This window comes from Syngnathus scovelli, chromosome 5 (assembly GCF_024217435.2).
Source record: "Syngnathus scovelli strain Florida chromosome 5, RoL_Ssco_1.2, whole genome shotgun sequence".
Lineage (NCBI taxonomy): Eukaryota > Metazoa > Chordata > Actinopteri > Syngnathiformes > Syngnathidae > Syngnathus > Syngnathus scovelli.
The window spans coordinates 20,993,622-21,009,473 of record NC_090851.1 but is presented as its reverse complement, the minus strand read 5'-3'; the positions used below and the strand labels follow the sequence as shown (position 1 = coordinate 21,009,473).

Genomic DNA, 15,852 nt, shown 5'->3' with positions numbered 1-15,852 from the left:
CGTGGGATCGTAGCCTCCGGCTGCGGTGACAGTCTAGCCTTTCCCATCACAAATCCCACTTTGCAATGGCCCTCCTTACTGACTGCTCTTAAGTATGCAACCGCCCCTATAGCCCAGTTAGATGCATCACAAAAAACACACAGTTCTGTGTACCTTGGCTCCGAGAGTGACATTGAAACATAGCAGCGGGGCACATGGAGGCTACTCAGCTCTTTGAGTGACGATTCCCATGTTTTTCACATGCTCGCCTTTTCATTAGGGAGTGGAGTGTCCCAATCCTGGACCCCACTGGACAGCTCTCGCAGCAGCAGCCTGCCTTTGATGGTCACTGGGGCGGCCAGACCCAGCGGGTCGAAGACGCTGTTGACAACTGATAGCACCCCACGGCGAGTGTAAGGCTTATCAGCAATGGCCACGTTAAAGGTGAGCATGTCTGTGTTAATGTCCCAGCATAAGCCTAGGCTCCTCTGCGCAGGGAGAGAATCATCATTATGCCCCAGCTCTCTAATGCCAGAAGCCAGTTTTTCAGGTTCGAAAGCGTTCATCACAGTGACACTGTTTGATGCAATTTTGTGCAGCTTCAAATTAGACTCGGCGAGTGAGGCACAGGTACGTTTCAGCAGGTCTATGGCAGCAGACTCGGTGGGCAGTGACACGAGTCCATCATCAACGTAGAAATGTCTATGAACAAACTGTGTTGTGTCAGTGCCATACCTTGCTTCACCTTTCTTGGCAGCACGCCGTAGTCCATAGATGGCTACTGCAGGCGATGGGCTGTTGCCGAAGACGTGTACTCGCATGCGGTACTCTTGAACTTCTTTAGACAGGTCATTGTCTTTGTGCCACAGAAATCTGAGGTAATCTCTGTGCTCATGCCTCACCAGGAATCCATAAAACATCTGCTGGATGTCCGCAGTGACAGCAATAAGATCTTTCCTGAAACGCAGCAGCACGCCAAGCAGAGTGTTATTCAGGTCGGGCCCTGTGAGAAGCACTGAGTTGAGGGAGAGGCCGTTCAGTTGGGCGCTTGAGTCAAACACGACCCGTATTTGCCCAGGCTTCTGGGGGTGGTACACACCAAAAAAGGGCAGGTACCAGCATTCTTTTGTGTCGTCAATGGATGAGGCAATCTCTGCATGGTTGTTTTCAAAAAGCTTTTCCATGAAGGAGGAAAACTGCTCTTTCATCTCAGCGTTTTTTCTCAAAGTGCGCCGTAGAGAGCTGAGATGAGACAGGGCTTGCGCTCTGTTATTTGGGAGCCGAGGTCGAGGTGACTTAAATGGTAGGGGAGCTACCCAGTTATTCTTTTCATCCTGGGCGACTTCTTTTTCCATAATTTCCAAGAAGAATTCGTCCTCAAAGGACATGGCACACTTGTTGTCACTGTCTGTTCGTTGGAAAACAGTCTGCCCGAGCTGATCCTTGACTGGCAATGCTTTCAACGTATGTGTAGTGTGGCTATGCTTGTCCTCCCCGCCGTAGCATGGTTTCTCTTTCACATTGATGCTGTTTTGGCAAGGAATGAGAAGTGACGGACGTCCATTTTGAAGCACATGAGTTTTGAAGACGCTCAGGGTTGGCTTGTGGGCGTTGTCCAGGCAGACTTCGCCTATAATGACCCAGCCTAAGTCCAGGCGCTGGGCAAAAGGTGCGTTATGAGGACCGTTGACTTGATCTCTCACTTTGTGTGCACGTATCATATCTCTCCCCAACAGGATCATCATCTCTGCATCAGGACCCAGGTTGGGAATGAGAGGAGCGAGATGCTTCAGGTGCGCATGTGTGAGGGTTACCTCTGGAGTTGGAATCTCAGATTTGTTATTCATTATTTCATTGCACTCAATGAGAGGTGGAAGGTCTAGGCACACACCTCCGTTAGCTGCTTCGACCTGAAAGCCCGCCGCTTTCCTGCCGATCATCTCTGTGGTGCCGGCGCAGGTCTTCATCAGGTAAGGCTGCTCTTGACTTTGAAAAGGTGGAAAATTTCAGAGCGGGCCAGTGAGCGGTTGCTCTGATCGTCAAGTATGACATACATCTTGACAGAGCGATCCTGCTGTCCCCGAGGGAAGACGAGCACCAGGCACACCTTTGAGCATGAACGTGGGAGGTTGCCCTTGCCACAAACTTTAGTGCATCGTGACGTCACTTCGAGTGGGGAATTGCCTTGTGCCACTGTGTCTATTTGTGGAAGGGCCGATTGATCAGGAGGCAGAGTGGTGTCTGGGTGCATCGCAGAGCTGTGTCTTTGGCTGTCACACTCACCACATTTCAATGATGCCTGACAATCCTTGGCAAGGTGGTTTGGGGCTCAGCATTTAAAACTGCGTTTATGTTCTTTAAGAATGTCTTTTCTTTCCTGTAATGTTTTCACTCTAATTGATCTGCATTTTTCCAATGGGTGTGTTTTCTTGTGCACAGGGCAATAACGAGCCGAATCATTGTTTTCCTTTCCATCTTCCGTAGAGTTTAAGGTGTTTGCATCAGTGGTACCAGACACGTCTGTTTTGCGCACAGATACAGCAGTCTTAAATTCACTTGGCTTGAATGGAGCTTTCTCACCTTTGCCGTACGGCTTCCCCCGCCATTGACCCTTTCCAGTTCGCGTACCGTGCCAAGCGGTCCTCTGAGGATGCCATCTGCTCTGCCCTCCACTCGGCCCTCACACACCTGGAGAGAAAGGAATCTTATGTGAGGTTGCTGTTTGTGGACTTCAGATCTGCCTTCAACACCATTGTGCCGCAGCGACTCATCTGCAAACTCGACGAGCTGGGCCTCAGTACCTCCCTCTGCAACTGGCTACTGGACTTCCTCTGTCAGAGGCCTCAGGTGGTGCGTGTTGGCGACAAAATCTCCGCCAGCATCACGCTGAGCACGGGGGCCCCCCAGGGCTGCGTGCTCAGTCCATTGCTCTTCACCCTGCTGACGCATGATTGCACTGCGACCTACAGCGACAACCGCATAGTGAAGTTTGCTGACGACACGACTCTGGTGGGTCTCATCACGAAGGGCGACGAGACTCGGTACAGGTCGGAAGTTGACCTTCTGACCACGTGGGGCAGGGACAACAACCTCCTGCTGAACGTCGACAAGACCAAGGAAATTGTTGTTGACTTCCGGAAGGGTCACACAAAACACCTGCCGCTGATCATCGAAGGTGCTGTGGTGGAGAGGGTGAGCTGCACCAAGTTCCTGGGGGTGCACATCAGTGAGGACCTCTCCTGGTCCGCAAACACCTCGTCACTGGCAAAGAAAGCTCAGCGCCTCGATTGCGAGAGATGTGAGTCACCCGGCTCACTCTTTGTTTGACCTTCTGCCCTCTGGGAAGAGGTACAGGAGCCTGCGCTCCCGCACCACCAGACACGCCAACAGCTTCTTTCACAAGGCTGTTAGGACCCTGAACCCGCTACCCCCTTCTGCGTAGCGTGCGGCACTGTTGCGCTATTTTCTGGAATGTCTGCTGTACGCGCACTTGCTCCTTTTTTGCTCCTCTTATTTATTTATTTATTTATTTATTTATTTATTGTGTTATTTATTCATTATTTATTCAGCACGCTGTTGTTATACTTGTTTACTTGTTTGTCTGTTGTGAGGCATGTCTTGTCACCGTGTAATAGGGGGGAACGAAATTTCGGTTTCTTTGTGTGTCTTTGGCATGTGGAGAAATTGACAATAAAGCTGACTTTGACTTTGACTACTGATGGACAGGCTGAAGTTTGGGTCGTTTCGAGCCTTGGCTTGGCCATACACAAAGTCCACAAAAAACGAAAAGGGAGGGAAAGATATCCTGTAGCGCTCCTTGTACTTTGAGCCTACACCGAGCCATTTCTCCTGCAGGCCTGAAGGTAACTTCTCCACGATAGGCTTTATCCCACGAGGCGTGTCGAGGTATGCAAGGCCAGGAAGATATCCATCGTTTTTGGCTGCTAATAGCTCCATGAGGAGATCACTGAGCAATCTTAGCTTCGTGTTGTCTCTAGCAGACAGACGGGGAAAATCGTCCACTCTTTTGAACAGGGCATTTTCAGTTATTTCTGGTGCGCCATAGCATTCATGCAGTCTATCCCAGGACAGTTGTAGAGCAGCTTTGGGCTTGGTGACATAAACAGCACGGATCCTCTTTACATGTTCAGACGAGTCTTTACCGAGCCACTTCACCAAGAGGTCTAGCTCCTCACTATATGATAAACCTAAGCCTTGTGTTACATTTAGGAATGAGGACTGCCATGCCCTAAAATTCTCTGGCATATCATCAAATTTTGTGAGGCCAGTAGTCACTAATTCTCTGCGAGCAAGAAACTTGGCAAAGTCTATCATTTGTGGAGGGCTAGCATGAGGAGGAGAATACCGACCTTGTTGCATATGTGGACTGTCAGGTGGCTTTGGGGCAGATGTGTGCCTTGCTGCATGTAAAGACTGAGTCGGGGTTCCGATGTCACTCTGAAGAGGCCTGAGGTTATCACGCAAAGGCCTGGAGTCATCCATGCGTGGTGGTGTCGTAGGTGTGGGTGATGACTGTCGTAGGAGGCTGTACTCACAAGGTCTGACTGGACCATGAAATGGGGGGCCATAATACGGAGTGTTGATTGCCTCTTGGAACTGCTCCTTTACCTCACGTTCCTCATTCACTGATGGTCTGCAGACGTTGTGTGAGGACCTCTCCTCAGCTGCCGCAGGTGGTAGACTATGCGTGGGTTCGCGGCGCCAGACTCCACTGTAGGCTACAAGGGACTGTGGGTTGAGCTGTGTTTGGCTTTGCACATAATCTTCAGTGCGTTTTTGAGCCACATGTGCTGGCAAATGACTTTTTATGCTCAGCACATCTTCATTTTCTATAGCTGCAGCTGCTTCCAATACTTCTGCTCTCACCCGTGCCACTTCTGCTTCCTTTTCAATTTCTAATTCTTCTAAATCTATGTCTAGCCTAGCTCGTTGCCTTTTAATTTCCAACTGCTTCCTTGAATAGGCTACCTTGGTTGCCGCTGCTTCAGCCGAAGCTCTGGCTCTGGCAGCTGCCTCCAGAACGGAATTGTAGGATGATGAGTGCTTGGAGTTAGCACTAGCTCTCGATCGACTGTGGACTGATGACTTGGAAGATGAAGGTCGACGTGAATTCTCTTCAAAGTCCACCGTCTCCATGTCGATAACACTGGATACATCTTCGGCGGCCATGTTTGAATCTTTCGTTGTTTCCTCAACTCACTGTGGTGCGGCTTTTCACTGTACTGATCTCCCTGTGCGTTATGTACTTCATGTACGTTGTCACAGTTCATCAGCCAGCCAAACTCATGTATAGAACACTTGAGCCAGGATTCAGAGCGTCTTGCTCCCTTTATTTCGATTCAGTGTTAAACACAACGAGTGAAACTGCAAGTGAAACAACAAACACACTTAGTTTCTTCTATAAGTTTTTTTCTTATCTTATAAACAATAATAAAGTTATCCAATAAAACAATGATAACTTACAGCCGTTGATTCCGTAAGGAGAGGAGAAAGTTTCGCTTAGATGACGCGAGTAACGCCAACGTCTCTCCACTCATCAGATGTCAAGTCGCTTCAACAAAAACATGCGCAGCTTCCGGTGCATTTCAAAATACATTTGCGGTTTGCTTCCGAACGACAAATAACCATTGCGTATGCTTCTTTACATAGAAAACATTTCTTACATCATGAAAACAATTCTGAGGGCAGAACATATTTCATTTCTAAATAGGCTGTTTCGTTAATGTTTTCGAGTACGTTTACGGATCAATATCCAACGGAATCATTAATAAGCAGCACCAATGTGTTAAATCAGTCTTTAGTTGGTTCCGATCACTTTAATGGGAGAGAGTTTGAGGAACGTGATTGTTTACAGGGGGCCGCCATGCTACTTTGCTGAGGCTCATGGGAGTCTGCGAGCTGAGGCTCATGAGAGTTTGCGGGTGGCTAATGCTATAATGATAGCTGCTATACGCACGAGGCTATTTCATTTAAAAATAGGCTGCTCCATTAATGTTGTAAGTAAATTTACAGATTGATATGGAAGGGAAACATAAGTAACCAGTACCAATGTGTTAGATCCAACTTTAGTCGGTTCTGATCATTTTTATAGGACATAGTTTGAGAAACGCGATTGTTGACTGAGGGCTCATTGGTTAGTGGATGCATACGGGAACCCTAGTCAACCTCAGTTTGTTGCAGTATAGCGTCTATTTTATGTGCCTTTTAATCCGGTGCGCCTTATAGATGAAATAATTTCTAAAATAAAAAATTCAATGAGTGTGCACCTTATAACCCAGTGCGCTTTATGGAGCAAAAAATACGGTGTATTTTTATTATTATATATAAATATATTTGTTAGGTTCAAAATCAGCAAAAGGATCAGCAGACAAAACCAGTGAGGCAGAATATTGAGTCTTTTCTCGCGAGGAGTGCATTCAGACTTACAGCAATCCGACTACACTAAAAATCTGTTTTACACTCCTCGCTCTTTTTATTTGGAATGCCCTACCCGCAGTGTGAGACGATTAGCCCTTAAGGGGGGGGGGAAGAGATTGTGGCTTCGTCTCGTAAGAAAAGAAACAAAAAGTAACGCACAAAGTGTTGCGTGCAGATATGACTATATCAGCAAAACAGTTTAAGCAATATTCCGAGAGATAAAAAGAGAAAGTGACGTTCTTTAAGGAAGATCAGAAGGTTCATGACGCATCGTTTGACGTGTTGTTTTCACGATCTGTTCTGGTGGACGCTGAGCTGTCAGCAGCATCTTGTTTGACACAACCGTCATCTCGCCCCTGACTCAGCCGTAATCCTTCTGTTCTCTTGTACAAGATAAGAATAAGCAAGGCAAAGCAGCAAGCATACTGAACAGTAACATTATGAATAAGTACTCATTAGAGAACACATGATAACATATATATACGATTTTTCTAACAATTCCCCCCTGTTTATCATAAGTTCTCGGGGACCAACTTATCACCCATATGGCCACTTCAAAAGTTTTTCAGCCAAGGGATCACATTTCGCAAGAACTACCTTACACTTGGGAGGAAATTGAGTCTTAATCATCAAAGCCAGAGTCAGAAAACAAATCGGACAGGTTTACCACAATAGATTCGCTGACAGAGTCGTCACTAGAGAAAGAACTCCCGTCGATCGAAAGGTCATCCCTTTGGAGTAACGGAAAAGTCTCAGCTGGTGGAGAGATAGCAGTTGTAATTAGCTTATTAATTAAGGATCGGAGACAAGGAATGCAGCAACATCCACACAGGGTCAAAATGGCAGAGAAAACGGCAATGGAGACCAGAACCGAGGAAACCAGGGTGCGGTACTTTCCGAACACGTTCAACCAGTCGGTCCAAACCTTCGTGTTTACCCCACTGTGTTCCTTCATCCTCCCATTCAAGGTCCTCAGACCCTCAAGAGCCCGGGACAGGCTTCCGTCGGCTGCAGTATTATTTGGAATAAATGTGCAACATTGCTCACCAAACATGGCGCAGACACCGCCCTCTTTTGAGAGTAGCATGTCAAGGGCCATTCGATTCTGGAAAGCCATGAGGGAAGTAGCGGCCAGTTGGGAGTGGACCGCCTTGAAACCCGCCTCGGTCCAGTTTCCAAGCCTCTGCACGTTGTAGTGGATGTAGTTAATCCTGTCAACATTTTTGTTAAGAGTACACCACCAACACAGGGGGGATTCAAAACCAGCTGCTATCTGATTCACCATCTTATACTCATCCGGTACTCCTCTAGGAACACCAGTGGCGTCTATGTAAGTTGGATTAGCTGCGCCCTGCCATTCGGCGTTTCGCTTCGTTCTCGGCCAGTATTCGGGCACTACGGACTTAGCATAAGATGTTAGATCATAAGACATAGGTATCAAATGAACAGGAAACAATAGGCCTACCAAAGCGCAAATTCCAGAGCTGTTTAAAGGCAACCTATCATAAAGTTTTTTACTATTACACCAAAACCAAATATCACTACGAGCAATGGGCAAAAAGGGGCAGTGACATTGGTCATGGACCCACACCATGGAGTAGGTAGGGCGCCGAGCTTCTCACCGGTACCAGGTAATCTAATTCATGTAAAATTACCCTTATCTACATCGGACGAAAAAAGGGGTTTATATTTTGTCATAGAGGCAACAGGGTAAACCTTATCCCATTTAAAACAATCATGAGTGGGTGAAATGGATGAGTTTAACATTAAAACAACAGCACACTTAGGAACTATATTTGCAGGTATTTTCAAAAGAGGTCTTGGACCCATACATGCAATGCAACTGGTGTTAGCCATTTTTGCGTCTTGCTCAGCCATAAGAAGCCAGTTGTTGGTTTGACCGCTTATTCCTGTGGAGGCTACAAAATAGCTGTCTATATCAGTGAGGAGCATACTTGTGATTTTTGCTCCTGCTGACAAGTTGTAATTATTTGTAACGGGACGGTCTGCGATCGACATTGTTTTATTAAGGCAAATAGCAATAGGAAAGCGAGGATCGATTCCAGAGGTTGATGTTAGGTTCAGAATCAGCAAAAGGATCAGCAGACAAAACCAGTGAGGCAGAATGTTGAGTCTTTTCTCGCGAGGAGTGCATTCAGATTTACATCAATCCAACTACACTAAATGTCTTTTGCACCCCCCGCTCTTTTTATTTAGGAACGCCCTACCCACAGTGTGAGACTAGCCCCTGAGGTGGGGGGAAAGCTTGGGCTTTGTCTCATGAGAGAAGGAAAGAGATTCTATGTGAAAAAGAAGTTACAGATGAGAACCAAAAAGGGTGCAAGGACAGGAGTCTATGTGAAATAAGAAGTCACAGACAAAACAAAACAGTTTGAGCTATCAACAGCTTTCTTGGAGTCCCCGAGGCGTAGAAGGTCAGGAAGCTCCAGACAGCAACGTATGACTGGTGGACATCTGCAAAACGAAACAGCAAGCATACTGTGCAATAATTTTATTAATAAGTACTCATTAGGGAACGCATGATAACATATATATACAATTTACCTATCAATTCCCCCCTGTTTATCATAAGTTCCCGGAGACCAACCCATCACCCATATGGCCACTTCCAAAAGATTTTCAGCCCAGGGATCACATTTCGCAGGAACTAACTTACACCCGGGAGGAAACTGAGTCGTAATCGGCAAAATCAGGGTCAGAAAACAAACCGGACAGGTCTACCACAATAGATTCGCTGACCGGGTCGTCACTAGAGAAATAACCCCCGTCGACCGAAAGGCCATCCCCTTGGAGCAACGGGAAAGTCTCAGCTGGTGGAGAGATAGCAGTTGTAATTAGCCTGTCAATTAAGGATCGGAGACAAGGGATGCAACAACATCCACACAAGGTCAAAATGGCAGAGAAAACGGCAATGGAGACCAGGGCAGAGGAAACCAGGGTGCGGTACTTTCCGAACACATTCAACCAGTCGGTCCAAACCTCTGTGTTCACCCCACTGTGTTCCTTCATTTTCCCGTTCAAGGTCCGCAGGCCCTCAAGGGCCTGGGACAGGCTTCCGCCGGCTGCAGTATTATTTGGAATAAACGGGCAACATGGCTCACCGAACATGGCGCAGACACCGCCCTCCTTTGAGAGTAGCATGTCAAGGGCCATTCGATTCTGGAAAGCCATGAGGGAAGTAGCGGCCAGTTGGGAGTGGACCGCCTTGAAACCTGCCTCGGTCCAGTTTCCGAGCCTCTGCACGTTGTAATGGACGTAGTTAATCCTGTCAACATTTTTGTTAAGAGTACACCACCAACACAGGGCGGATTCGAAACCAGCTGCTATCTGATTCACCAGCTTATACTCATCCGGTACTCCTCTAGGGACACCAATGGCGTCGATGTAGGTTGGATTAGCTGCGCCCCGCCATTCGGCGTTTCGTTTCGTTCTCGGCCAGAATACGGGCACTACGGACTTCAGATCATAAGAGGACATTGGTATCAAATGAGCAGGTAGCAATAGGATACCAAAGCGCAAATTCCAGAGCTGTTTAAAGGCAACCTATCATAAAGTTAGTTACTATTACACCAAAACCAAATATCACTATGAGCAATGGGCAAAAAACGGGCAGTGACCTTGGTCATGGACCCACACCATGGAGTAGGTAGGGCGCCGAGCTTCTCACCGGTACCAGGTAATCTAATGCATGTAAAATTACCCTTAGCTACATCGGACGAAAAAAAAAAGGGGGTTAGATTTTGTCATAGAGGCAACAGAGTAAACCTTATCCCATTTAAAACAATCATGAGTGGGTGAAAAGGATGAGTTTAACATTAAAACAACAGCACACTTAGGATCTATATTTGCAGGTATGATTTTCAGAAAGAGGTCTTGGACCCATGCATGCAATGCAACTGGTGTTAGCCATCTCCGCGGCCTGCTCAGCCATAAGAAGCCAGTTGTTGGTTTGACCGCTTATTCCTGTGGAGGCTACAAAATAGCTGTCTACATCAGTGAGGAGCATACCTGTGATTTTTGCTCCTGCTGACAGGGTGTAATCATTTGTAACGGGACGGTCAGCGATCGACATTGTTTCATTAAGGCAAATAGCAATAGGAAAGCGAGGATCGATTCCAGAGGACCAAGCCCACAGTTGAAAACCTCAACAGGAAGTGTTAAACAAGGTGGCATTTGGAGGACGAATTTGACCATCAGGGAGTGTAAAAGTCAAAAGGAGGCTTGTGCCCTGATTCTTCAAAGTTACCCGTTTAGCAAAGAACACAGCCTCTTCACTGGAACCAGAGAGCGGGGTGACCATTTCAAACCCTTTCAAACTTTTCATAGGTAAAATAATAGAAGAAGATGTATTAGGAGCCACAGTAAACATTAATGAGTTATTGTAAGTCCAAGACAAAAGCCATGGTACGCAAGTTGGAACGCGGACGGTATCTGGAATACAAACAACCTGATCAAAAGGGGATTTAGTGTCGCGCTTATGTCTAGCATTTTTTCCCCATGAGCCATATCGATTAGAATTAGTGTTGGTAGCTGCCTGAGAGAAGAATGTTCGAGGCTCATGGTACTCTATCCATACAAATAAAATAACCCCCGAAAAAAAAAATATAATGGTAACACAAACCAGCAAAAGCAACCAAAAGCACATGGTAGACTTTGCGCAGGCTACAGCCCGAGTAAAGCACTCACCAAATGACTCTCTAATGCTCATGTTTTGGATCTCCTCAGAGTCAACACCCTGAGCTTCGGGTTGGTGTCTTGGAAATTGTCTTCTGCTAGCTTTCGTGTCAACCCTGGATCTTGGCACCAGGATCAGGCACTATTACCAGACTTTGCTCACCTTCCGTACTTAGGTTGGGTCTGCGGAGATCACCTTTTTACAATAAGATAAATGCAGAAAACAAATAAATGCAGAAAAAACAATATTCTTTCCCTTCACATTTATGTAATTGGATATAAACCATATGTATTGTCTGAAGCGGATACAATGGAGTCGGGAACTTTCCTCTCTGAGGTCTTAAATTGCCTTGTGAAAAAGCTGCAAAACAGTATGTCGTATAAATAGTTTCAACTTGTTTCACCATACCCCCCGTCGAGACATGGGTGACCCCATGACTCGAAATAGCAGCCCATTTGAACAAGTTACGAGGCAAGACAGGTTTGCCCAAAGGTCACACAAAAAGACCATCAGTGTTTTTAGTTGCACCCCGTTTTTCCCAAGAGAGTCGTTCCTGGGAGGGGCTCTGAGACTGCATGTCAAGCAACACATCAGGGGAGATGTGTGACATCGAATCATGATCAGTGAGAGACGAGAGGACATGGAGCAGGCCTTCTGCAGCGGCCTTAGCGGATTTGTCAGCAAAAGCATTACCAAGAGAAACAGGATCAGATCTTGCAGTGTGAGCAGCACATTTGCAAACCGCCACCTTTAAAGGTAGCTGGACAGCGTCCAAAAGTTGAGTTAGTAATGTGGAATGGGTGACGGGCTTCCCTGTAGAAGTTATCATGCCACGGTTGCTCCACTGCTGAGCAAAAACGTGCACTGTAGCAAAAGCATACTGACTATCAGTCCAGATAGTGACGGACTTGTTTGCAAACAATTTGCAGGCCCCAGTCAAAGCAATGAGCTCAGCGGCCTGTGCTGACATATAGGATGGCAGTTTAGCAGCCTCCAAGACTTCGTCGGCAGTAACAATGGCATACCCAGTAAGGGTCACACCAGATTCATTTTTCTTAGAAGACCCATCAACAAAACCCACATGACAGAGGCGTATCTTCCAAATCAGGCCGAGCCTTTGCAATCTGTTGGGCAGCATCGACACAATCATGGAATCCGCCGTCGTCAGGAAGGGGAATGAGAGTGGCAGGATTGAGTGTTGTGTATCTTTCAACGGTCAGATGCAGCTGAGACAGCAACGTAGCCATGCAAGAAAGATGACGTGCAGGCGACAGAAAAGTCACTCACTCACTCGCTCACTCATTCACTCACTCATTCACTCACTCACTCACTCACTCACTCACTCACTCACTCACTCACTCACTCACTCACTCACTCACTCACTCACTCACTCACTCACTCACTCACTCAATCAATCAATCTGACAATCTGACAATCTGACAATCAATTAATCAATCAATCACACAGGTGTTAACTAATTTGTAATTATATTGCAAGCAATTCCTAATCCTACTTTACCTTTGTATAAGGCACAGGTGTCAAATTGTGCTTCATATTCATGTCATTACTCGAATTGCAAATTATCTTCCCTCTTAATAATGTTGTAAGTTTAAATATTAGACCAGTTTGTATTTGTCTGATTTGAAAGCGAGTTACTCGTCAGCTTGTTTTGCAATTCCCACAATATGAGGCGCTCACACATCTACTCGGGTATGACAGTCATACCGGCCCTCCAAAAGAAGCCATGACTACACCGCGGCCCTTGAACAAATGAGTTTGACACCCCTGGCACAAGGGATAGCCTTCTCATTGATCAATCGCGTATCTTAAATCATGCTTTTCCTCCTTTGAAGCGACTATGTACTTCAAACCCAAACGGCACCATTTTATAGGGAAAAATTTGCCGAATTTATTCATTGTCGACATAATACTGGTCGCAAATTTGCATGTTTTTGAGTTGTTGATCATAGACATCAGTTGAACACTCTTTCTGGTCTGTGTCTAAAGTCTTCAAACAACTTATCTTGTTTTTGTTTAGTTCGGCCAATGTCTGTGTAATTTGCTCTACGTTGGAATTTTATTTTTATCCTGCCCAATAGTTGGTCAATTTGTATTTGTAATGGCACCCTGTTATATTCCAATGGACGGCCCTGGAGATCAAAAGGACTCTAGGTGCCTTTAACGCTTGCCCAATGTTTGGTTAAGGATGCCATGAAAACCTGTTGTACTTCATCACCTCTCAAATTATAGGAAGCAATGAGTTGTTTAATTTGGGGTACAAAGACGGAAAGGATGGTTCGCTTTGCCGTGCCACAACATCTGTCTTTGTAATTTGATCATTTTTCTCATCTTCATCACATTCTTAGATGCGATTCTTAAGCGAGCTCGCGCTGACACTGTGTCATCATCTTCCTGTCTGTGCAACAGCAAGTTCTTTTTTATCTTTTCTTCGTCTTCCTTATCTTTCAATTTTCCTCTCATCTGGGAAAATGAGAATGTAATTTTGCTTTTTAATTTTTAATTTTAAGTCTTGCAAAATTGCTATATCCTTACTGCACCGAGATAAACTGTTAAACATATCTTTAAACAAAAACAATCTATGCTCCTGCAGAGACTCTTCAAAATGGGACCCAAATGTCAGATTACAAATCAAACCTCCTCCTTCACTCTCACATTTTTTGATAGAACAGTCTACTTAGCTAGACACTGTCATATCATACTAAATAATGGCCTGCAAATTAAATATAATGTTGTTGCTGTGGTCCCTCAAAACATGTGACTAGAATTTGGACAATTACTAACCCCCATCAATTGATAAATTATCTCCTCACTAAAGTCCTAGCCTGTTAACCTATCTGCATCAAGAAGACATTTGCAATGCAGGGGATTAGAGAATAATAATAACACCATTGATTTCTAATCATTAACCTAATTGTATCCAGTTCTACAATGTATGTTTTCTTTTACTCTCACATTTTTATGAGGGTTGGGCACTCTCCTCGTCGGATGAGTTTCTGCTCACAACCGTCATATTATTCTATAATTTCAAATTTTTACATTTAACAATGCAAATCTGATAAACCATTGTCTAGCACACCGTTTTCGTGCACCAATTTAGCGCAATTCCAACCTTTATAACGAACTGATACACAAAGACAAACATACACAGAAACAAACACACGGGCCCACAACATAGACATGACAATCTTTGCAGCTGATAACAAGGGTGGGGGGAGCAACTGAAGTGCGGAGAGCCTCGCCACCGCCACGTCGCATAATGCAACCACCTCTGTCCAAAATATGCATTTGTCAAGATATTTTATATTTTTGGTGTCGACCCCTTGCATTTTAATTCATGTCGGGGTAGCGGCTTTTGTTTGCTATTTGATTTTCCCATGGTTTATTTCTCTAAATTTCAGAGTTGGCAATTCGAATGGCACCTACAGTGTCCTAAAGCCAATTTAATTCACAGGACAGTGGTAAAATATTCAGTGGTAAGTCTCCTTTCCTCTGCTTCCACACAAACCCACTGTCTACAATCCTGTTTTATATAAAGGAGAGCTCAAATGAGATCACTCTCAGTCGAACCACACACACACACACACAATGCGCACTCTTATCGTCTCACAGGCAAGCAGGGGAGTCCGCCCTCCCGTGGATTTTAACAAACTCTTTAACCTTCCTATTGTGTAAGAAAAAACTTATTTTTGCCTTATTCTTAAAGTAGATATAAAACCTATCTTTTCATGGATAAAGAAGCCAAACCAGCTAAACAAGAGTTAAGAAAAACACCACAGATGGCAGCAGAAAGCTAACACATTAGGAAGATTAAGTTAGGAGGCCCCACGACACCTCAGCGGAATTTAACTGCTCCAAATTACCTGTACTTCTTTAGAAAACAGATGGGTCCGCTCTCCCATGGAATTTAACTGACTTAACAGTCAGGGGACTCCATCATCCCAGCGGAATTTACTGTTTCTAATTGCACTTGATAGGGTCTAGAATTGTCAAGGTTTTAAGTGACCTCTTGTCACTGCACTTTCATTACTTTCAACAGAATCAAGATTCGTACTCACAGTCTGCTGGGCCTTCTCCTCGGATGATCTCGTCAACCACTCCGGCGTCCAGCTGACTGATCGAGTCAGCCCCGTGAAAAGGGTTTCCTCTATATGCCTTGGCCAAGGACTTGTCCTGGGTCGAAAAGTCAGCTGGAATCCCGAAATAGGTCTATTGAGACCCCGGAACGAGCCCCCAAAAATCTGTTAGGTTCAAAATCAGCAAAAGGATCAGCAGACAAAACCAGTGAGGCAGAATATTGAGTCTTTTCTCGCGAGGAGTGCATTCAGACTTACAGCAATCCGACTACACTAAGAGAGAGAAGAGATTGTGGCTTCGTCTCGTAAGAAAAGAAACAAAAAGTAACGCACAAAGTGTTGCGTGCAGATATGGCTATATCAGCAAAACAGTTTAAGCAATATTCCGAGTGATAAAAAGAGAAAGGGATGTTCTTTAAGGAAGATCAGAAGGTTCATGACGCATCGTTTGGCGTGTTGTTTTCACGATCTGTTCTGGTGGACGCTGAGCTGTCAGCAGCATCTTGTTTGACACAACCGTCATCTCGCCCCTGACCCAGCCGTAATCCTTCTGTTCTGTTGTACAAGATAAGAATAAGCAAGGCAAAGCAGCAAGCATACTGAACAGTAACATTATGAATAAGTACTCATTAGAGAACGCATGAT

General features: G+C 45.4%; 1 protein-coding gene across 3 annotated transcripts in view; it reads left to right on the top strand.

Annotated features, from left to right (window-relative positions):
- The window catches only part of LOC125969628 (palmitoyltransferase ZDHHC5-A), a 154,301-nt gene that overhangs the window by 5,252 nt on the left and 133,197 nt on the right, over window positions 1–15,852 (top strand). For 2 of the 3 annotated variants that reach the window (XM_068650863.1, XM_068650862.1), the window contains one exon: window positions 260–423. In XM_068650863.1, coding sequence (XP_068506964.1) covers window positions 409–423 — 15 coding nt within the window. In that variant the 5' untranslated portion in view covers window positions 260–408. Of the gene's footprint in view, window positions 1–12; window positions 424–15,852 lie in introns of those variants that run through there. The other variant, XM_068650864.1, reaches the window with a different exon arrangement.